The sequence below is a fragment of the Diplotaxodon limnothrissa genome, linkage group LG5 (assembly GCF_057381915.1).
Source record: "Diplotaxodon limnothrissa isolate DT_005_m linkage group LG5, D_limnothrissa_male_GT1.1, whole genome shotgun sequence".
Lineage (NCBI taxonomy): Eukaryota > Metazoa > Chordata > Actinopteri > Cichliformes > Cichlidae > Diplotaxodon > Diplotaxodon limnothrissa.
Genome location: NC_140600.1, coordinates 26,484,171 through 26,508,251, shown reverse-complemented (window position 1 = coordinate 26,508,251; position 24,081 = coordinate 26,484,171). Strand labels below are relative to the sequence as shown.

General features: G+C 36.9%; 1 protein-coding gene across 1 annotated transcript; it reads left to right on the top strand.

Moving 5' to 3' along the window:
• The first annotated feature begins 15,286 nt into the window (after positions 1–15,286).
• Positions 15,287–19,019, top strand: LOC146632464 (green-sensitive opsin). Its single transcript, XM_085353356.1, has 5 exons — positions 15,287–15,671; positions 15,769–15,937; positions 18,006–18,171; positions 18,436–18,675; positions 18,921–19,019. Exons 1-5 carry the CDS (start codon positions 15,287–15,289, stop codon positions 19,017–19,019), a joined length of 1,059 nt encoding a protein of 352 aa, XP_085209482.1.
• Positions 19,020–24,081: the final 5,062 nt, after the last annotated feature.

Genomic DNA, 24,081 nt, shown 5'->3' with positions numbered 1-24,081 from the left:
ACTGAACAAAAAAAAAAGGTTAAAAGTACAACTACAGCAGCGAAGAATACATGTCACATACAGTTATATTCTAAGTCCATTAGGCAAACAACTCTAAACATCATCTGGTCAGTGTCCAGCTACCAAAACCAGATGAGGGAGACTCTCTGAGTAAACATAATGATCTTCTGAAACTCTGCCCTGGACTTATCATTTCAAGCTGCCCTGTCTTTTTATTTAGGGTACCTGTGGGGGAAAAAAAGCTGGAAACACTGCTTAAGGCTGAAAAACAGCCTCTCAAGCAACACTGATCGATCACTGGAACCGATCATCAATCAGATATGTCTCAGTAAAAGACCTTTTTCTCTGTAGAAGATAACAGATTTTTTTAATGTTTCATTGTTAAACTGAAAATGTAGTTTGAACTGTTTGTTGTACATTTATAGTACCTTTGTGTAGCTGTTTCAGCGTGTTGTATTATTTACTGTGCTCAGTAAGCTCAAGATGAAGGAAAAAGAGGAAAAACATAAAAGTTTTGGTGGTAACAATTCTTAAATTTTACATTTGGTTTCTTTTCTTGTATTCTGACTTCATTTATAAATTCTACTATGTTAAATATTAGAGTGAGGACATACTTACTCCAAACATACATGATAAATAATAATTAAAAAAAAATAGATGTGTCAAACATGTAAAAAGAAAAAGCGACAAAATTTTTGGAGGTGTTAGGTAACACCACTTCACAATGCGCCTTCTATTTAGCTGATAAAACAGAACACACCTGCACTCCTTGAATACCTGAAACTAAGGGAAAACTGGAACAACAGGTTGTAATCCAAGACAGTGCATGCCCACAGCTTTTATACTGAGTAAAGTGAGAACCAGGGTGCATTATGGAAAGGTTGCCATAACAAGGATAAAACTGTGTGAGCAACAATCAAAATATACACCTACACACAATTTAGAATCACCAAATGTGCAAGTGTTCGGATTGTATGAAGCTTGACTACCTGGAAGAAACCCATACAGGCACGTGGAGAACAGGCCAAATCCAGCCGATTTGGTTCAAACCCAGAACCTTCTTGCTGCGAGCCACCACTGGGCTACTGTTTTCAGATAACATGGTGCTGTAATCACTGCTTTCTCCTTGTTTTTGCCTCAGGATTCTGGATTATTGGATGTATCATCTTATATTTTATTCAAGCTTCACTGATAATAACATACCCTACTAAAAAATGTTCACATATTGGTACCCCACTGAATGCTGGAATGTTGATGTATGACTAAGTGTAAGACACAGACACCCTCTTGTGTACCTCCTCAGTTCATTATCAGCAATGAAACCACTGGTAAACTCCAGTGCACATGAACCATAAAAGTACCACTGCCATGTTTGACAGGTCCTGTGTGTGCAATCGTTTTGGATCATGAGCAGTTCCATTTAAAAAAAACAAACAAAAAACACAATTTCCATCAAGCTGCTTTTTGCTTTGATCCGTTCATAAAAATAATTAATTTTAGTTAAATTTGTAGATACTATTGTTCTTATCACTAAAGTAAAGTAAAGTAAAGTAAAAAAAATAAGTAATTTTTCTGCCTTTAAGGCAGTCAGGATATAACCCTTAATAGACATGGACAAATATTGTGTTAAATAGTGTTATTACATGGTGTGTAACATAGCGATTTAACTGACAGTCTTTGTGTTAATATTTTACGTGTATATTCATTTTTGTGCAATATATCTAAAATTAGAAACATCCTGTCTTGCAGTGATGCCAAAACCTAGTTCATTCATTCATTACTTCTAGGCTGGACAATTGTAATTCTTTAGTATCTGTTTTTTTCTGAAAGTTCCCTGGAAATCATCCTATTAGTCAAAAAATACTATAACAAGTACTAACATGGGGAAGAAGGAGAGATCATTTTTCTTCAACACTGGCATCTCTTCATTGGCTCCCTGTTAAACCCAGAATTGAATTTAACATTTTTTGCCTCTTGTATAATCCGGCCCATCATATCTTAAAGACCTAGTAATATCATCGCCTAATAGAGTACCGGGCAATGGAGGCAGAGGTTTCAGCCTTCAGGGCCTTCTTCTATGGAACCAGCTCTCAGTTTGGATAAGAGAGACCGACGCCCTCTCTACATTTAAGATTAGGAAAACGTTCATTTTTCATAAAGCTTATAATTAAGAATGAAACATCCCTGTAGCATCCCTTAGTTATAAAGGTTCAAACTCATGCAGGACTTTATGTGATGCGCTGAGCACTTCTCTGCATGCTGCTTTTGTCTGTGTTTATATATCACTGCAGCATGTCATTAAATTTTTTATACTCGCTTCCTTACTCTGTCTTTTGTCCTGTCGCCTTGTGCTCTTTTTTCCTTTTTTCTTTTCTCTTTCTTCTTTTCATTTTCCCCTCAGCCCCCAGCTGTTCACAGACGGCGCAGACGGCTAACCATGACCCATGAGCCTGGAATTTCTTTCCTGATAAAAGGAAGTTTTTCCTTCCCACTGTCTCAAAGTGCTTGCTCATAGGGGATTGTTTGATTGTTGGTAATTTCCCAGAATGATGCAGGGACCGTTGCTATAATTTAACTGGTTATTGCTGTAAATACACATTATTATAATTTAAATGAGGTAATAGCGCAAAATATAGTTGGGCTACTTCACTGTGTGTGAGATACTGTGATAAATAAGTAATAAGAGCTGTACATTTATGGCAGTTTTCAGGTAAATATAAACCTTGAGTATTTACATTCCCCATCATATACAGCACCCGCGTTGTTTCCCCCCCACAATGCTGGAACTCAATATTTCACAAATAACTTTTATTTTTTCCCTTTTTCTGGAAAAACAGTGTCACTTTTCTTATTGTATATACTGGTAGAGGTACATTTAAAGATTTGCCCTCTGGAGGGCGCTCCAGATCTGTATTTAAACCTTGCTGCTTCAACATTTGTGTGTTTAACTGCAGTGATAGATCTGAATGGTCTCAGCAGAGCTTTGTAGCCACATTGATATAGCTCTGCATCTATTCTGTGTTTCACTTTTTATCTCGCTACATAAATAATGATAATATTGCATCCACAAAAGTCCAATATAATAGGCAACAGGCCTTCATACAGCACATGCTTAGAAAATATGCACCACACAGGTTTGTAAACATGCCTAAAGTCTTCTACTTCTGTCCTTCCCTCATTTTAAAAAATGTTTTAACTCCCCAAAATGACACTTTTCCATTGCTGCAAATTAATTTGAAATAAAACAATGATAGATTCAATATCAGTTCATCTTCAGCTGGCAATCCTATCATTGCCATAATGCTGTTAACCAACCATACATGTATTTTGTACGTGCTTTGTCTCTAGGGGCCACCGTACTGAGCATGAAATAACACTGTTAATTATTTGTAATTATTTATATTTATATTTAGATTTCTTCATACATTCTTATATAGTTCTATATTGTGTATTGTGTATTTTGTTGTACAGTTATTTTATTTTCAACTTTAATTTATATATTTTATCTTATTCTTCCCAGTTAAATTTACCCTTCATTCTAATTTGTGTTGTACAGTTATTTCATTTTTAACCTTAATTTATATTTTATTCCTTCCTAGTTAAATTTACCCTTTTTAATTTTTCATATTTATTTCCTATCTTATTCATAGCCTTTCCTTTTTTGTTTTCTTTAGGTCACGAGCAGTTGTCCAAGCATTTCACTACATATCGTACTGTGTATGACTGTGTACGTGACAAATAAAATTTGAATTTGAATTTGAATTTGAATTTGAATTTGGTGTGCACACTGCTGACCACCAGGTGGCGCTTCAACCGCAAATGTAAACAACCCACACTAAAGGTGAAACCATATGTGCAGTAGGTTCCCACAGAAGACGTACTGGTACTAGCGCACTGCAAAACAAACAAACAAACAAACAAACAAACAAACAAAAAAACAAAAAAAAGCAAAACTGAGTTCATCCTGTTTTGTTTTTACTTTTTTTTTTTTTTTTTTTTTTTAAATCTTCTACCTATTATATTTTGAGGTAACCTAAAATCTATATATTTATTTATGTAGCTTTTATAATTGTAAGTTTTAGATGGGGTAGCCTACCAAAAGGTCAGAAATAACATACCTTATATTACCAGTACTGCTGAGGTCAAGGAACTGACCTCCCAGCCCACTGTTCCTTCAGTGGTGCTAGTTTCAGACATTATGCAAATGTACTGTTTATAAGACTGGGGAAAGCTGCAGTCAGTTGAGACTGAAGAAGTCACTTGGATAAGCGATGAAACGTTTCTCCCACTGAATACGCTATGTCCAGATGAACAGAATCAGCTTTTGGGGAGTACTGCTTTTGTTACACAACAGCCCCCCTCAGTCACTATGCACCCATACATACATATTCATAGAAAGAGCGCAATAGTGATGCTAATACGACATGCTTAGGTGGAGCTAAAGGAGCTGGAGGAATCCACAGAGCTGCTTCTTCAGACCAGTGGGTGGAGACGTCTGCTGAATAGAATGCCACATTACACATCCAGGGTTGGGAATTTTCTGCTTTGCTTTAATATCTAGCCTACCCACAGTGGTTGCAATTTGAATAACATAATCAAACACAAGTTTTACTACTGACAGTAATTAAGGCTCATCCCTGCTGGTGAACCCAGGTGTCGTGTCAACACGACTGCTGTAAAAGATATATAATTCAATATCACCACAAACTGTGGTATTAAGAAAACACAGATGAATCACCGTCTCGCTAATACACTTTGACCATAAAATTAAATTAGTAACTTAATAAAGTGATGAATAAATCCAGGAATAAGACTTCTGTTCTTTTTCAACACTGATAATTAAATTAAAATAGGATGGATGAATGAAAGACAATCATTATTTCTATTGGAAAATAGGCAAACAATAGTAAGAATGTTGTTTTGTTTTAAATTATATCACTGCACCCATGATAGTCTGGATTGCATTTATTAATTGTACTTTGTAGCACAGCTTGGATGAAGTGTAATGTATGATATATGGAAATATTTCCAGTTCTTTGAAGATTTATTTTAAATGGCTAGATTCAGTAGCAATGAGTAGTGATATTTATGCACGAGAGAGGAGAGGAATTGAGAAGAGAGCATTAGGGAGTAATCCGTGATGCATGTGAGTGTCTGGGCCACTCTGGAAGGTGAGATTAGACACGGCAGTAACCTCAGTCTTCACGAGACAGCAGGGTCTGGGAGAAAGTGTTTATTCCATGCTAGGACAGTTTAACAGGTGCTACATAATTTATTATTCACATGTCTCCCCACCCACCACCACTACCATGACTGTGCTATATAAAGGTTAAGTGCTGAATAGAGGATTATTTTTACATACAACTCATAAAATTGTATTTATTTTCTCTAAGAAAAGCTGTCTTGATCTCTCATCCAGCTAAAAAATGTATGAAAATATTGAATTTGTTTTTCTGCTAGGCATTTTAGTCACATGTTACGTGGATTTTCCATCATTTTAATATGATTATTATTACAATATAAGCGTCACATTGTTTTAGTTTTATGGCACCTGATATCCTTTAGAGTGTTTGCTTTACTTTCGTTTTAAGCTAGTGGAGTCTATTTCCATTTGCATGAATAAAAGATTTCTTTATTATGTGATAAAATCCCTGAGCTATTTTATGCAGAACCCTGGACATCATCAGTCATAATCTCCGTTCATGCCTTTACAGAGAAAAAAAACAACAGCAACACTATGTATGATGTAGGGTACTTAATGTCTCCTGGGTGAAAAGTGTGTGAAGTTAATACTTTTAGATACTTATTATGATAACTCAGATATCTTGAAGTGCCTACACAATGCCGTTATTGTAGTGTGTAATTATTTTGTAATGCCACTTTATGTGGTACACAATGTCAGTAATGTGTTTTCTTGAACTACTGAAACATTAGCAACAGTTAATGTTTGCTTCCTGTTTCCGTTTCAACTCGCATAGCCTCCTACAAGTGTGTTAAGTACTTGTAGCTGTAAAGCAGAGCGCTAATCCCAATTAACTGTTGTTTACGTGTGACTTTAGGCACACGTCAGGCACCCGATTGATCTAAGCTTTTTTGGACTTCTCACCTACCTTGGGCTTTTACATAAATCTCATTTAGTGCTCAGCTCTCACATCCTTATCATACCAGCTGCCCTAGAATATGCAAATTGTTGCTTTGACCTTCCAATCACATTAAAACAATTAAAACAAGTTTCTATCTATCTATCTATCTATCTATCTATCTATCTATCTATCTATCTATCTATCTATCTATCTATCTATCTATCTATCTATCTATCTATCTATCTATCTATCTATCTATCTATCTATCTATCTATCTATGAAAATGACAATGAACATATAAAAAAGAAATTAATCCAGTGACTTTGCATCCTAATGTTGGTTGCCATACAGCAAAAATAGCATGCTAACTAGCATGCTAACTAGATACTATGTGTAGCTAATACACAATGATGTCAGACTCAAAAGAGGCTGACAAAGTTACAATAAAGATTTATTGCACGTGCAAGTCTTTTTTTGTACACTTGCAGATGTATCTATTGACTTGTAATATCAATAATAATACCAATAGTCTTTACATGATTTGGTATTAGCTAAAAGTGTATTTAACTACGCTTTGCTAAATATTTACAGGCGATGGAGTTATATAGCCTAACCTTTATATATATAACACAATAATACAATACGCTATGCAAACCTTTAGTCTCTGCCCTGAGAAACCAGTGGAGCTTGTATTTGACTGTGGTAATCACTTTTGAAGACTTTGTGAATTGAAGGAGACAGGTGTCACCTCTAACATCCACCCTGACTCACAGGCAACCTACTCAACATCACTGAATTACGTACAAGGTGTGAATCCAATTTGTAGGGATTGAGGATTAGAAAGGGACAAACCCCTCCGGTTTAACAGCTTGGTGACAATTTTTGGACGCTAAGCGGATAAACACAAGCTCCTTGGGCTGGAATCCCACTAGAGGAATTGGCATACTTATGAAAACTGGGTGACAGATGGTTTCCTGTTTTTCTATCCAGAGCATCCCCATAACTTTTAATATTGTTTCATCTAGTATGAACAGTTAAAGAAACATGATTTGCTTGGGTGAGGTTTATTATTGTGCTACTTGAAATTTAGTCCCAAACTAAATAAGCAGCTCTATGTGCAGGTTCATACCATTAAGTGTTACAGCAGAGAGATGTAAAACATTGCAAATACTTTTAATATGAGTTCTCATTCAATTAAATTATAAATAACTTTTCTAGCACTGCAAGTGTTGCTCCTTTATTTTAAAACCCAAAATGTGTCATATGTACATTCCCCTGTGTTTCCAAATCAATAACTATTGAACTGTCATAACATAAAAATTGTCTGCACTATATAGTGAAAAATAATAATCTGTGATGTTTGAGTGACTGCATCTTATTTTCAGTCAATGTATTTTTTAAAATCGATATTGCAAAAATACCTTAAAAATACCTTTTTAAACAATGATCCCTTACGAGCAGTAATAACAACACAGGTAATGAAATAACTTGATTTTTCCAGCACTAGCAGTTTTGCCCATTGATTAGTCAGGATGACAGGTGTAAATCTATAGTTTCTTTAGGACCTAACATCGTTTTACAAAAACAAATTTATTTAAGGAAAATTAGACCCCTTATTAACCCAAGGCTCCTGGTTACTATGTCACTAAAACGAAAATATTTAATGTAAACTTGGCGTATTGACACAAATCAAAGTATTTATGAAACCCAACACTGTAAGCAAGTAAGTAAAGTTTATATATAGGTTGCGTTTCACAAAGAAAGCACAACATTAAAAACACAATATCAAAAGTCAACCATGTTAACAGACTAAAAAGAATCAAAATGTAATAACAAAAGAATGTCAGCAGAGTGCCTTATTAAACAAAAAAGGTTTCAACTGTGTATTTTTGGTTTTTAAACGCCACAGAGTTGGGTAATCGGTAAACTGGATAAACAGTATCTGATATGGTATGGTTAACAAATAAAAGACAACAGCACTGCATGATGATTATTTATTTTAAGGGTCTAGTTAAAAAATATAATAAATTACCTTTGCTCCTTTGTTGGATTTAAATAAAGCACTTACAATATATGTCACAGGATATACTAACACCAGCTGTATCATACATACCTCAATCACATTTGGATAAACTTTTTGAGTGGAGGCTCCTAAGCTTTGGAACAAATGACCTTTTCACATTAGAGCTGGTCAGTCTCTCAATCATTTTAAAACCTTTTTAAAAACCTATTTATTCTCACCTGCTTTCAGATTTAGTTGAGCAGAATGCCATGGTTCCTTTTTATGCAATCACAGTGGGTTTTTTGCTTGTTTTGTATTTTATATTTTTAGTTTATTACTAATTTAGTCACTGCTTGTATAACTCAACAGCACTTTGGACAACAGAGGTTATTTAAAAAGGTGCTATATAAATAAACTTTGACTTGTCATTGTGTTATGTGTTGTGTCTGTCTGCCTTGTTATATTTTTAGGCATTTTTTTGCAACAACTACAAAAGGAATATAATAGGCAATGACTTTTATAGCTGAGATTTTATCACCTTTAAATCAGTAAAACTTAATTTTTAAATAAAAAAAAAACAACTTAATTTTTCATACAGAAAGTGCAGGATTAACTCCAATGTCTGTGCACCTGCACATTTCTGCTTATTGATAAATATCAACTGTACAGTGATTTTATTCACAAATATGCCACTAGCTGTAACTAACACTATGAATACAAAGGTCTTAAGCTGAAAAATAATAGATATAAGGGGAAACAAAATGCTTAAATCAGTATTAGGGATTGGTCGTCAATATTTAATGAGGTAATGGACTTTTGACACACTAATTAACTAATGAAGTAAGCTCACTTTTCTCATCAAAGACTGGACCCTCTTGTAAAGGGATTACCTCATGTGCTCCCAAACTTTGTTCATTACACTGACTCCAGCCTGCAATCTAGTTAATTCAACTGGTATTAAGGTTCACATAGTGCAAAGGAGTCAAAAGTTACTGTCTAGTTCCTATGAGTAGAATGACCCAACAACAGCAGGAAGGGATGGAATCTTTAATGTTTGTTTAACTCAGGAAAACCTGTTTAAATCTGAAATGAATACTGAGTTTAAAGAGATCCAGCAGTGTCTGGTCATTTTCTTCACTGTGCTCTTTCCATTGAATGGCTGCGCTTGTAAATGGATTACTTGCAAATACTGTTACTGTAATTGATGAACATAATGGATGAATCTTATCTGGTTATTTAAATTGGTATTAAGATGCTGAGTGAGGCCACCAAAAAGGATTCCCAAAATTCATTAACTTATTAAACAGCACCTGACACTCATTACAAAAAAGCTCTGCCAGGAAGCGGGAAGTTACTCACTATGCAGGCTGATCAGGCCAGATAAGGATATAAGGTACAAGGAAAGAGAAAACAGCCATTAAAAAGCATCAACTGTGGCTCAGGCAACGCCCAAACTTAGCAGTATTAAAGCCAGCCCTAACGTGAACTGCAGTGTTTTGGATCACCCAGTTAATTTTCTGAGAGTTACCTGGACATAGTGGCTGTAAATAATGAACAAAATACAACCAATAAGGTAGGAAAGTTTAATGACAGATGAGAAGAAAATTTGTAGTCCTTCACTTTCGATTTAAGTTAACTTTGTTGTCAATTTTGTAATATGTGCATACACAGGGTAGAAATATAGTTTCTCCCTGGACCCACTGTGTGCAAATTTAAATATATTTTTATCTTAAAAATAAGATACAAATAAGATAAAATACAGAGCTACATAAATGTGATAAATAGATATTAAAATAAATATGAAGTATCAAAGTATTAAGAAAAATTACACAAGACATATCAAAGCAAATATATGATTACTGCTGTCTATGTATAAAAATATGAGCTGTACAAGGTATCTTAAAGATAGGTGTATTTATAAAATTTGTTAGACAGCAATTCAAATCCCCTCGTGAAAGTAGGGAGGTCAAAAAAAGAAAAACTGAAAATAAATAAATAAATAAACATTTAGACAACCTTTATGGTTAGATGTTGCTTGGCCCTAAGACAAGCATATACGGTACAGTATATGGAGAATACCATGAGTTAACTAGGAAACTATGAGGAACTCCAGAAAAGACTTTTGTGCATGGAAAGATCATTAATAATATGGGTTTTTTATGTCTGAGACAGGTTGGGTTGTGCTGTAAGTGAGATGTTGATGGTTTAGAAGAAGAAATTGTTTAAATGACCTCAGAGAGATGTATAGGAGTAAAAGCAGTCCGTGGTCATGGAAAGGATGTGATACTTTTTGGCTGTCTGTCTAATTGTGTGAATGTCATCACTGCCTCAGTGTAGTGTACAGATTACTTGTGGCTTCAGACTGGTAGTGCACTCTTAGTCCATAGGTGCTTCACAGAGCTTTGCAGACTCATGTGATATAATTTGGGGTACTCACTGTTGGTTCTTTGAATTATCGCCCGCTATCATGACATACAAAGAGCTTCTATGTAGTGGCCCAAAACTGAGGGTTATAAACAATTTAAACTGTCCACTGCAGCCTTTGTCTGTGGTTCTTATGGATGCCTTTTTCATCTTTGATATATTTTCAGTATTTTTCTTGTACATTGTGAACTCTTTTCTGTTTTATTTTCTTTCCAGCAATGACCTTTTGACTTTGTGCTGAACTGCATGTAAGTGCATCTCCAAATATTCTGCCTTACTGGAAAGCCAACAGTCCATCCTTGCATTGCCCAGAACTACAAAACAGAAAAACAGGTTCATAATTTGACTTCAAACAGAAGTAGTTTTGAGTAATTTGGAAGTTTTAGTTGTTATTGATATAACAACAACAACCCACAGTATTACCTGGGATTGTTGCCATTGTTTGGTAAGTAAAAGAACATCTTCAAGCAAGGTCCTATTGCTGCCTTTGCAGGAACTGGTTTACCAGTACTAGGCATAACTTATATGCATTCATAATGAGGTAATTGGCTCCTGACTTGTCTAATTAATTAAGAGCATGATCCTTATTATCCAGCAGAGCAGTCACTACATCTGACAAATAGATTAACAGTCTCAGTTTTCCAGGCCTCCAGTATGTCCAAACTATGCAGTGAAGAGTGTAGCATCAAGTGTGTCTATTACAACTTTGCTACAAGTTTGTAGTAATTCAGCCTAATATGCTGACATGGACTGCTTTAACCATCTGGAGGCCAATTTCAGGAGCCAATGTCAAATCCCAGCCAAGCAAAGAAGACAAAAATCAGAATGCAGGCTACAATATGTTGTCGTTAATCAGTATTTATAACAATTCATAGTTGCAACTCTGACCCCAGTCACATAATTGCTTTGGCCAAACTGCACCAATGCTTAACTTGGTGACAGCAAACATGTTGTAAGAGGTCAGTCATATAAATAAACACAATAATATGTGATACGATATTTCGTTAACCTAATAAAAAGATATTGCAGACTTGTCACTACTTCCTTGCTTAAAGTGACCGTCTAGTCATTAAATGAGTGATACTGTGGAATGTAATGAATGACACATTAACTTTAGCTAATTAGCGCTCACCTTTGCTGAATAAACAACAGCATTATTGACCCTTCCGTCTGTGCTCTCTCAGGTCTCTCACTCAGTCATTTGAAAGGGACTGGAATTCAAAACTGTAAATTAGCTTCTTCTAAATGATTAAAGCAGGTGAGCAGGGGTTTGACCCAACAGTGCTAACCACTGCACAACTATTTATCTCTTTGTCTTGTCTTCCTCCATTCAGCCCAACTGACAGCAGATGGCTGACCATCCCCCTTCCTTTTAAAAGGCAGTTTTTCTTTCCCACTGTCAAAGCTCTTGCTCACAGAGGAACACATGATTGTTGGGGTTTTATCTGCTTTCTTTGTATTATTGCAGGGTCTCTACCTTACAATATAAAGCACCTTGAGGCAACTGTTGTGATTTCGAGCTATATAAATGAAACAGAATTGAATTGAATTGCACCATCATGCTGCCAAATGTGTCACTAGGGCATGTGAAAAGGCCCTTTCCATTTTGACACTGGTTTCCTCAGCAATGCTTGTTCTTCCAGTGACAGAAAAAGGTGTTCTGCTGATGGGTTTAGTGTTTTGTCACCAAACGCTAGACTATGGCACACAGGCAGACACATATACCTGAAGAATGCATCTACTTTTTCTTGGATGCTTGAAATATTCAAATTTGATTTTCTGAGTACGTGGCTGCAGGTCCAGGTAGGCCTGCCTGTGCTCTGGGATGGTGGAAAGGATACCATAGCCAGATAATGAAATCACATGGTGTTGCTGACAGGGAAGTGGAATTAGCAGCTACTTAGCACTTGTTTAAGAGAAACTGCTGTGTGGTTGTCTAGCTGAATATTGGCGTCTTCAGTTTGAACTGCGTTTTTTTCCTTTTCCAACATGTTTCTTTTGCTTTTTTAAAACTTCTATCTTAACCTACACTAAACACTAAGCAGAATAAAAATGTCTGTTCTTCTTTGCTCACAATTGGTTTTAGGGTTTTTTGCACTGACATTGAATAATCCGACCTATGATCATCTTCACCAAATGGTAAACAATGGATTTCATTGACTGCTGGTCACTGGTTGAGACTTTAGAAAGACCTTCACATTAGCTTTACAATTTAAATTTAAAAAAGCAACAAAAATAATTTAAGTAAATTAAATCCACTGACCCCTGTGATTTGCAAGCAGGAATGGGGCAAAAAAAACAAAACAACAACTAGATTTTTTTTTGTCTTATATCAGTTCCAGCATTCATCAAACATTCTGATATTACTACCCATGAGTACTGAGTTGACATTTATAGTTTGCATGGGTAATACTGCAAACTTTGACACATTATCTTTAATTCATCCATTCTTTCTTTCCAAAATAAATTTAATTAGACAAAAAATATCATTGTTAATATCAAAATCCAGGAAAAACAGCACTTGTTATTTTAAGTACAGTTTTGCATAGTTTTCCTTGGCATTAGGCAGATATCTTAATCCAACATGAAGAACTTGTCACAGTTCTTTTGTGGATTTAGGCCGTCTCAGTGTCTTCGGTCTCTTTACATAATCCCATACTGAATCCATGATGTTTACCACAAAGCTCTGTAAGTGAGGGCCAGACCATCTGTTCTTCTTGTTCTTCTTATGGCTTTTTTTTAGTGCCCATCGCTGTATGTTTGTAGTTATTAGATTTGCCATCCTGCTGAAGAATAAATTGCAGGAACTGGCAACACGTTCTCACTCCCAAAGCGTAACATTTTACGCTAGGTGACAAATCGTCAACATATTACGATTTCGGCTACCCACCACGTTCCTAAATGACAACCTCGGAAAAAACAGGAAATATGAGAACCGTCTGGACTCCATCTACACATGTTCGCTCTTTTTCTTCAAATCGCTTAGAAACACGCTATTTAACATCATTATAGTCCTGGTTAAGATCAGGAATAAGGTTATGGTTAGGGCTAGGGATAAGGTTAGGTTTAGGGCTGGAATGTCTATTACCGCGGGAGCGTCATTGCACTGGATTCCAGCCATAACCCGCCGTGTACCATAAGAACGCCGAAGGTCTCCTCCCGCGGCGTTCCTGAGCGCCGCGGGACGTGACAAAACGTCGACATGTTACGCCTCGGGAGTGAGAACTGGAAACCAGTCAGATGTTGTCTCCCTTGAGCTTAAAGGAACCCAAACATCAACATCTAAAGTAAAGGTTTAGCACAATGCAGAGCCAGATGAAGCATATATACAGGTCCCTGAATAGACTCTACTAAAGATGTTGCAGTTCATGAGCTGTGCCTTAACAAAGTGTGCTTTGTTAAAGGAGCACAGCAGGAGAAAGAGAAATGGTCTTTCCAAATTATGGGAAAAAACTCATCTTAATTGTGTTGCTGTATGCACAATAGAGCAAATGCAATTTCATTGAAACATAATTGCAATCAGCTTGAGGTTAAGGTCATGGAAACACTGACTTTAATGAAAAAATGACCACACATTTTTTTTTTTAACCCACAATAAAGTGCAATAAGAAGAAAGGGTAATCTAGCAATTAAGCAAATCTGTTAAAAACACATGCTTGTAAGAATATATTCCCATTGATTTCAAGCAGAGATTTTTTTTTTGAGAGTAGGTGTCAGCATAGATTTTGTGTCTGATCACAGTGCACACATGTGACTCACAATCAGAGATTTACCAGACTTATCATACCCAAAACTATATAATTACACAAATTAAAATCACTTGTTTTTTCACTAACACTTTACAATACAGCCCATGACTAAGCTCAATGAGGAGAGGACTGTAAGGGTTTCGAGTCCTGTGGTGTTAATGGGAATGTGTCCCGTGAAAAGAAAGAAAGAAGAATGCACAAAGCATCTATTTATAGCATTTACAGTATGTTGGCATTGTTGGCCTTTTACAGCATGTCCTTTTTTCTTCTTCTGGTCTTTTTGTAGTGGAAAAGGAAGTGAATAGACTAGGGCAGACTAATGGGACTAATCAACACGGCGCTGCGACGTGTGGGCGTATCCATTCTATTTCCAATTTCAGGACACAGGCACAAGTTCAGCGATGATAAATCACTGAGGTTTCTGGATCTCTGTATCAAAACACCACCTGATATAGCGGTGCAAAAAGTGCTGGTGACTTGAAAAACAGTTTATTTTTAGTTTGTTTCATTTTATAAATAAACTGCAAATATCACCTGCCAAGGTTTGCGACACTCTTGCATGTGGACAGGGTTGAGTCTGCCCACTAAGAAATTGTGTGGAAAACCTTTGTGAACACGAAGTCTGAAGCTTGGCCTATGCTAAAGTTGTGACAGAAATTTGAGACCGCCAAGAATTTCTGTCTTGTTTATGAAACGCAATGGTCTATGAGTAAAACGCTCCCAGTTTAAATGGATGAATAACAGGTAAAAGCCTACTCTCAATGACCTAGTGACCATCATTTGGTAAAAGTCATGGTTTTATTTACTAAATGCTTCCTAAGAAAATGTGGAGGAAATAGGATCGCCAAGTAACAAGTGATTATACTCAGAGATTATGGGCTGAATTCTCAGATCCTCTTAGCCCATCGTCATCATCCCCTTGGGGCTATATAACTGTGGCTGCTCAGTGGTGTTTAAGAAGTTAGAAAGCAGACTCTGCTGCATTAACAGTGCTCCAAGAAGCTTAGCTGGACAACTGATCAGCAGAGATGGCTTGGGATGGAGGACTTGAGCCTAATGGCACAGAGGGCAAAAACTTCTACATCCCCTTGAACAACAAGACAGGACTCGTGAGGAGTCCTTTTGAATATCCGCAGTATTATTTGGCAGATCCATGGTTCTTCAGATTGCTTGCTTTCTATATTTTTTGCCTTGTCATTACTGGATTCCCCATCAACTTTCTGACACTGCTGGTCACCGCTCAAAACAAAAAGCTCCGACAACCTCTCAACTTTATCCTGGTTAATTTGGCAGTGGCTGGACTGGTCATGGTCATATTTGGATTCACAGTCACCATTTTTTCTTGTTTCAATGGCTATTTCGCCTTGGGTCCTTTGAGCTGTGCTATTGAAGGATTCATGGCTACACTTGGAGGTAAAGTTTTGGAATTTCAGGCAGATTTAAGAAACTGTAAAAGGTGACATGGTTTAAAGGTTCTCATCATACATCCCGCTCTCTTTCCTCTCAACAGGTCAGGTAGCTCTGTGGTCTCTTGTGGTTCTTGCTGTTGAGAGATACATTGTGGTCTGTAAACCCATGGGAAGTTTCAAGTTTACAGCTACCCATGCAGGAGTGGGTTGTGCTTTTACCTGGATCATGGCTTTGGCCTGTGCTGCCCCCCCATTGTTTGGCTGGTCAAGGTACTGAGATATTTACTCAAAATTCTGTATCCTACCCATGTCTGGAATGGCAGTCAAGGGGAATGGAAGTGAAGGAAATTGCCTTCCCGGGTTTCCTCCGTGGCGTGAGCGATAAGCAGAGTTCTGTCCTTTCCTTCTAAGATTCCTAATTATTTAAAGTAACACTCAGGTATGCCATTCAGCTGGGTTAGTTACGACGTCGGGAGCAGCTTGGGAGAACAAGGAAACACAGACTGCTTCAGGTTGTCTTCCCAAATCGACTCAAAGGTTTATTTAGTACATAACAGCTTATATAGAGGAAAAAAAGGTTCGTGTGTCAGCTTTCCCAGTTCAAACCGGTACAGACCAAATAAGGAAACGTCTTCCTGCCTTGTGAGCAAAGAAGTATCCTGTGTGTAGTTTATCAGTTCAGCTACAATTTATGATCATCCCAGCAAAATACACAGAATACAGAGTTCTTTCATTAGTGAATTCTGAAACGAACCACCTAGCCTTTAACGAGCCTTTTCCAGGAGATAAAGAAAAAGGGAGGATGGGAGTAAGGAAGTGATCTCATCTCTGTGGTGTTTTCGACCTTGAGGTACCAGCTTGTGAGTCTTACACCTTAATTCTTGGGTCACAGAGAAAGAGAAAAACAACTAGTAGATGGGCCTTATTGAGTAACAGAGTTTTCCTGCATAATGTCACTATAAAACAATATCCAGTAAATGCTTACCGTGGTATCAAAATACCTAACAGGAAGTGTCTTTTATTTTAGGCGTTTCAGTCTAATTCTAAAAAAATTTAGTTGTTCCAGATAAGATGATAATATTAAATTCCCAAAGCTTGAATTATAAAAAGCTGAAAAACATAATTCATCTTTCATTCATAAGACATCAGCTTACACATACCCAAACTTTTGTTGATTACTCGTAAATCCTCTGTTTGTGCAAAGGAAGGGCTGAAAAATAGAATAGAATAGAACAGAAGAGCCCTTTATTGTCATTGTACAAGTACAACAAAATTGTGGGTGCTCCACAAGAACTGTGCTAGAATAAAATATAATAGTAGACAGCAGGAATACATAGGATAAATATACAATCAAGAGGAACGTACAAAAAAAAAAAAGAGGACAGCTAGCACAAATGGTAATATGCTAACAAAACAAACACACAAACAAACAAACAACAATAATGATAAAATAAGAAGCAACAAAGGAGCAAAGGAAATAACAAAGGGAAGTAATAAAGGAAAACAAACTTAAAGCAGCACAACGAACTCAAAAATTTGAAGACAAGAACTAGACACTTCATAAATACAGTCTCCTGACTTAAACCTCAAGGATTGGATGGATGAGTGAAAGCATAGCAACCAGCAAGTGCAGCACATCTGTGAGAACACCTGCAGTGTTTGAATGAACTTTCCAAACTAGTCAAAAAGTCAAAAAGTCAAAAAAAAAAAACCTACATAAAAATACAGTTACTCTCTGCTTTAGTTTGAGGATAGACTGAATTTCAGTAGCATCAATCCTCCACCGGCGGTTCCTATTTTAGCTGTTATTTAAAACACTTGAGGTACATCTTGTCTCAGCTTTGATGTAATATTAACAAAATTATATTAAGAGACTGTTTCAAACCATAATGATGACAATGTTCTGGTTTGTTCAGCTTTTTTGCCCCCAATAAATAGTTTTGTTTAAATCAGTTGATTATTTGCTATTTTCTCTGGAAGTACCTCAAAAGCATGTACTGTGTACATATAATGTGTACCTCTGACTGAAGTATCGCTGTAACATTTCCAGAGAATATGCATCTTTGGGATTTAAACTGCTTCTCTTGATGAAGATTTGCTGAGTGAAATATTTCTTCCTCCTGTTCTACTTTTTGAGAACTTCTGTGGATGACACAGAGGATTTACGAACAGTCTTGGCACCAGTTTAATAAATGGTTAGCCTTTGCAAATCTCAAGGAGGCTGGCATCTCTCCCTTTGAGGTGATATCATTCACTTCAACCGGTGGATGCTAAAAACCTCTTCTTTTTTTTTTTTACCTGATGCTTCATATTCAACTAACCTTTTATGTATTCCCAGGTACATTCCTGAGGGAATTCAGGTTTCCTGTGGACCTGACTACTACACTCTGGCCCCAGGATACAACAACGAATCTTATGTCATATACATGTTCACCTGCCACTTCTGTTTCCCTGTCTTCACCATCTTCTTTACCTATGGAAGTTTAGTCCTTACAGTGAAGGCCGTAAGTGATGTTTATTTCAATTAAATGTTGTTCCTCTATATCCAGATGTTTGTTGTTGTTGTTGTTCAGAATATTAGGGCAATGTTGGAGATAATATCTAACATTGCTCTAATATTCTGAAAAAAACAAACATCCTTACCTGCTGACATTTTGGTCACATATTTGAACTGATCAGCCTTCATGACCTAAGCCATGTCATCGAATAGTTTTAGCATCAACACTGAATTCAGCACAGACATTATCTAATGATTTCTTTATCTACAGGCTGCAGCCCAACAGCAGGACTCAGCTTCTACCCAAAAAGCTGAAAAGGAAGTGACACGCATGTGCATCCTGATGGTTTTCGGCTTCCTCTTGGCCTGGACCCCATATGCTTCCTTAGCTGCATGGATCTTCTTAAACAGGGGAGCTGCATTCACAGCCACAACCATGGCTATCCCTGCTTTCTTCTCAAAGAGCTCAGCATTGTTCAACCCCATCATCTACATCCTCATGAACAAACAGGTCAGTTTATTATTATGATCCTGCAAATCAGCAGTTATGGGGACAAGTAAGCAGCTACGATCTGTCCTCATGGCTGCATGCAATTATCGTGTAATGTCTTATAAACCCTATTTTTAATAGTTTTCATGGCAAATATTTATTAGATTCAGGCTCATTTATTGGATTCTTTGCTTTGGGATGATCACAAAGACCACAATGAAGTTTCCTTCATTCTTTTCTTTTTCTTCATTTTATCCCCATTGTAGTTTCGTAACTGCATGCTTTCAACAGTTGGAATGGGTGGTATGGTTGAAGATGAGACCTCAGTATCAACCAGCAAGACAGAAGTCTCCTCCGTTTCTTAAAAATACTACCTACATATCTCCAGCCATACTCCTTCCTGACTTTTCTCTCATTCCGAATGACTGTCTTGACATGGGCATGAGAAAATGGATACAAGTTCATTTTTATCTGCAGGATTTTACTGTAATTGTTCCTTACTATTGTATGTGAAAACTTGACTCTAAGTTTTTTTTTTTTTTTGATGGGATAAGAATCCCCATTGTATATTTGTGACATAAAGAGGTTTTGGTAGCTTCTGTCATGATATTCTGTTTATATTTTATAAACAAAAGCCTAGGAATAATATATTAAATGCATGCATGAAAAGATTTATTACTTGGTTGTTGCCTTTATTTGAACAGTTCCAGAATTTATCCTTAGATTTTATTTGAAACCACTGAGAGGTTTGAGAGATGCAGAAGTAGATTAGATGTTGTTTATATCTTGTAAAAAGTTCATAAAAAGTACAGGAACAATATGTTTCTGTAGGTTCTCAAGGTCATGACAGTCACTAGACAAGTTCCTAAAATGAAGGTAGCTGGATTTCTTTTTGGTTCCTGTTGACAGTTCAATTCTCATCCAAGAGCCTTCTTAAGTGTAAAAAACGACCCCCCCCCCCAAAAAAAACAAACAAACAAACAAAACAAAACAAAACACCCCCCCAAAAAACAAAAAACAAAACAAAAAACAAACAAACAAACAAACAAACAAACAAACAAACAAATCAAAACAAAACAGAACAGAACAAAACAAAACACCCCCCCCCCCCCCCCCCCCCAAAAAAAAAAAAAACAACAACAAAAAAGATAAAGAGTCACAGCTATTTAGCCCCTGCTGGGGTTGTCCACTAGGAGATGGCCCTCAGACTTGCTTACCGACCCTATAATCATGTAAGTGATTAGTATTAGTATTCTGAGATTTGAGAGAGTAAAGGAGACCATCTACATCCAGCCATTATTGAACAGAGGTGTTAGCCTGTAACAGCTATCAGTCATTCAGTCTTGAGAACCCTTCCCAGTTCACAATGCCCATTCACACCATTTCCCATCTATATCCTCCTCTTCTGTCTTCTGCCGACAGCAGAGGGGGCAGTCATTTTTAACCTGGGCTTCGACCTGCCCTTTATGATGCAACCCCTCCTTATTTAGCTAGGCTTGGGAATGACAATCTCAGTAACTCTCAGTAATGCCACAGTGATCATTTTATATATGAACCTGCAGCAGAGTTTAGGCCCAGACACGGCTAGTAGTGACGTCAGACTGAACGATCAGATACAGCACGGTGGCACGGAGGTTAGCACTGTTGCCGCACAGCAAGAAGGTCCTGAGTTCAATTCCACCATCAGGCCGGGGTCTTTCTGTGTGGAGTTTGCATGTTCTCCCAGTGTTTGCGTGGGTTCTCTCCGGGTACTCCGGCTTCCTCCCACCGTCCAAAGACATGCAACTTGTGGGGATAGGTTAATTGGATAATCCAAATTGCCACTAGGTGTGAATGTGAGTGTGAATGGTTGTCTGTCCCTATGTGTTAGCCCTGCGACAGACTGGCGACCTGTCCAGGGTGTACCCCGCCTTTCGCCCTATGACAGCTGGAAAAGGATAAGCGAATGGATGGATGGATGTATCAAAAAAATTCAAATAAAGAGATAAATAATGAAAGAAAAATCTAAATAAATTGCACAAACATTTAAAAGCGATTAAAAAAATGCCTGATATAGCAAATATGATATAAATTAAAAGACATTAAAATGTAATTATTTTTTAAACAAATTTGTCAAATGGTTCAATAAACACTGCATTTTCAAAAAATGTAAATTTTCTGGTAATTTTTTCATCCTTCAGGTTTTAAAGGGTGAGCTAATTAATGTGTCACATTAAGTAAAGTGAGGCCCTTAGCTTCCTCATTACCCTCACAGTTATTTAATAAAATATACATAAAACATAAATATTTAATAAATTAAAATGACTACAGGATTCTCAACAAGCATTTTAATCACTGTATTCAAGTTACAGACAGATTAATATTCTCATTTATGTACAGCACTGAAACCAACACATCTAATAAACAGATTTTGCAACTGTTTAATTCATCCTAAAGATTTAATCCCTGAACTTTGTGGAAACACAAATGTTACTGATATAGTTAAATTCAAATTCAAATTCAAATTTTATTTGTCACGTACACAGTCATACACAGTACGATATGTAGTGAAATGCTTGGACAACTACTCGTGACCTAAAGAAAACAAAAAAAGGAAAGGCTATGAATAAGATAGGAAATAAATATGCAAAATTAAAAAGGGTAAATTTAACTAGGAAGGAATAAAATATAAATTAAGGTTAAAAATGAAATAACTGTACAACACAAATTAGAATGAAGGGTAAATTTAACTGGGAAGAATAAGATAAAATATATAAATTAAAGTTGAAAATAAAATAACTGTACAACAAAATACACAATACACAATATAGAACTATATAAGAATGTATGAAGAAATCTAAATATAAATAAATATATACACAATAACAGCAGCTGTACAAGTATTAACTGGAAATGAAGAATATAGTGACCAGTGTTGTGCAAAAACAATGTCCAGAAAGTCCAGTGTGTGTGTAAGAACCATATGTGTGGGTCAGTACTGTGTGGTGGTGTGATTGAGAGACCGTATCGCCTGCGGGAAGAAGCTCCTCCTCAGTCTCTCTGTGTTGGTCTTCAGGGAGCGGAATCGCTTTCCTGACCTCAACAGAGAGAACAGTCTGTTGTTGGGATGGCTGAGGTCCTTCACGATCTTCCTGGCCTTGGTCCAGCACCGCCTGCTGTAGATTGAGTGCAGGTCAGGGAGCTCGGAGCGGATGGTGCGCTCAGCTGACCGCACAACCCTCTGTAGAGCTCGTCTGTCCTGTAGAGCTCGTCTGATGTTACTGATGTTTGTCACAATAGTGCATACATGCAAACCAATCACAGACTTCTTTTTATGAATGTAATATACAGGAAGAGTAACCACACAAGATAACCATGAGGAGACTCGTGCGAATAGGAATACGAGAATGAGAATGATGTATTGCTATTCAGTGCATGCGAAGAGGAACTAACATTAAAGCAAACGGTTATGGTGAAAATGTAATTTGTAAAAATAACCTGTGAGCCACAAGGGTGACATGTCTTGGGCAGATATCCCTGTTAGGAAGCTCTGGGGTGGATGCAGAATGTGATGTAGTGATTGCCTCTGCTGGCTGTCTTCATCCCGGTGTCTCCCTGGAAGAGCTGCAGGAAGCAGCAAGAGGGAGATCTGGGCTTCTCTGCTTAGATGACTGATTCTGCAATAAACAGGAATAATGATTGCTCTTTACTGTTGGAGTTAGGAAATCCCTGATTTACTTATTTTATTATTTTTTGCTTTTTATCATATTCTGTAATTAAAATGATAAAGAAATGAAATGATAATAAAATAAATAATAATTGCTGAGACACACTACAGTACATGTTGATATAGGCGTAGTAGGACAATGGCCAAACTGTTTGTGTGAGACTTGTTTTCACTTTATAGAAAAAAGATAAAATCACATCACCCTTATCCTGGCTTCTTTTACATCTTAGAATTAGATTATAGACTTTACTGATCACTAAAATGTCATCTGCATCTAGGTACATAGACCCCATATATGCCTGCTTGGGGGCCCTTCTGGCTGTTTTAATGCTTAAATCTGATGATCACTGTTGGCTTGCCTTTAGTGTCATCAGCTTTGAAATCGGTCGGCTGAGGAGATAAGGCCAGCAGAATAAGTGATTTCCCTTTATGAGTGATTCTGTTACATTTGATTTCTTATTTTTTGGTTATCTCTCTTTATTTGTTTTCCTAATTGCAGCCTTTTGTTCTTTAATTAATTTGCTTTATTTTTTTGTAATATTTAACCTTTTTAACCTTTTATTCTATCCCTTAAGTGTTCTGTCAAAACACTTTGAAAGTTGTTTCTCTGTTTTTAAAGGGATATATCACTTAAATCAGTTTTGTCGTTTGTTAGAGTTTTTCAATTTTATACTTTTTATATGTGTTGTAGCGGCGGATGTGTAAAGCTGGCCCACATTCACGTAATGTAACGTTTGTGCTTTTGTTTTGGTAACTTCCTGTGGGACCGGAAGTGAATGTTTTAACGGTAAACGGCTTGATGTGCAGAAAGACGGAAGAAGGTGAAAAATTAATGCTAACGGAGAAAAGGGAGAGAGGGATATAGTTAAATTGTACGAAGACAAATGGTTCTAGCTACAGTCGACAGGGGAACAAGGTTTGTAATGTATAAGATTTAATTTGAGCAAGTTGAAATGCATAATATGTATTATATAGTTTAATAGATAACGGTTAGACCAGCGTAATGAGCGGTTAAGATGCTGTACATGAATAATATGGTAATTGTTTCATTTGTTTGTCTAGCTCTTACGTTGGTTCGTTGTCCGATACACGGCAAGGAACAATAAAGGTCGTTCAACAACCATCAGTTCTGGCCTTCTCAATTCGACTGGATGCTACAGTAAGAGCTTGACCGCCGCCATTTTGCTACACCACGAGGGCTCAAGGTTTAACGGCAATTCCCACAACGTCCAGCAGATGGCAGAAGCAGGTCAGAGAATAAAACGGTGAAAGGCTTAAGGAAAATAAAGTTAAAATGGAGGATTTAGAAGAAGACATTAATGAACAGTTTGCAAACAAAGAACAAATATTAAATGAGCCACAAGATAAAGCTCAAAGTGACTCCGCGATTCCAAGACATTCAGAAAGAGCCAAGGTGCCAACCGAAAAAATGCTAACTTATCAGAAAGAAGAGATAAGTAAAAAAGAAAAAAGACTATTAACTCTTTATGAACAATGGAAAATACGAGTGCGAGAAACAAGAGAAAGATTAAAGTTGGACATTTCAGAGAAAGAAATGGCAGATCTTGCAGATGATGTAGAGCAAAGAAAAGATGAACTGCTAAAGCTGTACACTGAAATGAGAAGTCACATTGCACCTTCATCGGACATACGAAGAAAAACCGATGCATGTGAAGCAGTTACTCATGACATCGTGAAAGTCATCCTGGAAAGACTAAGCG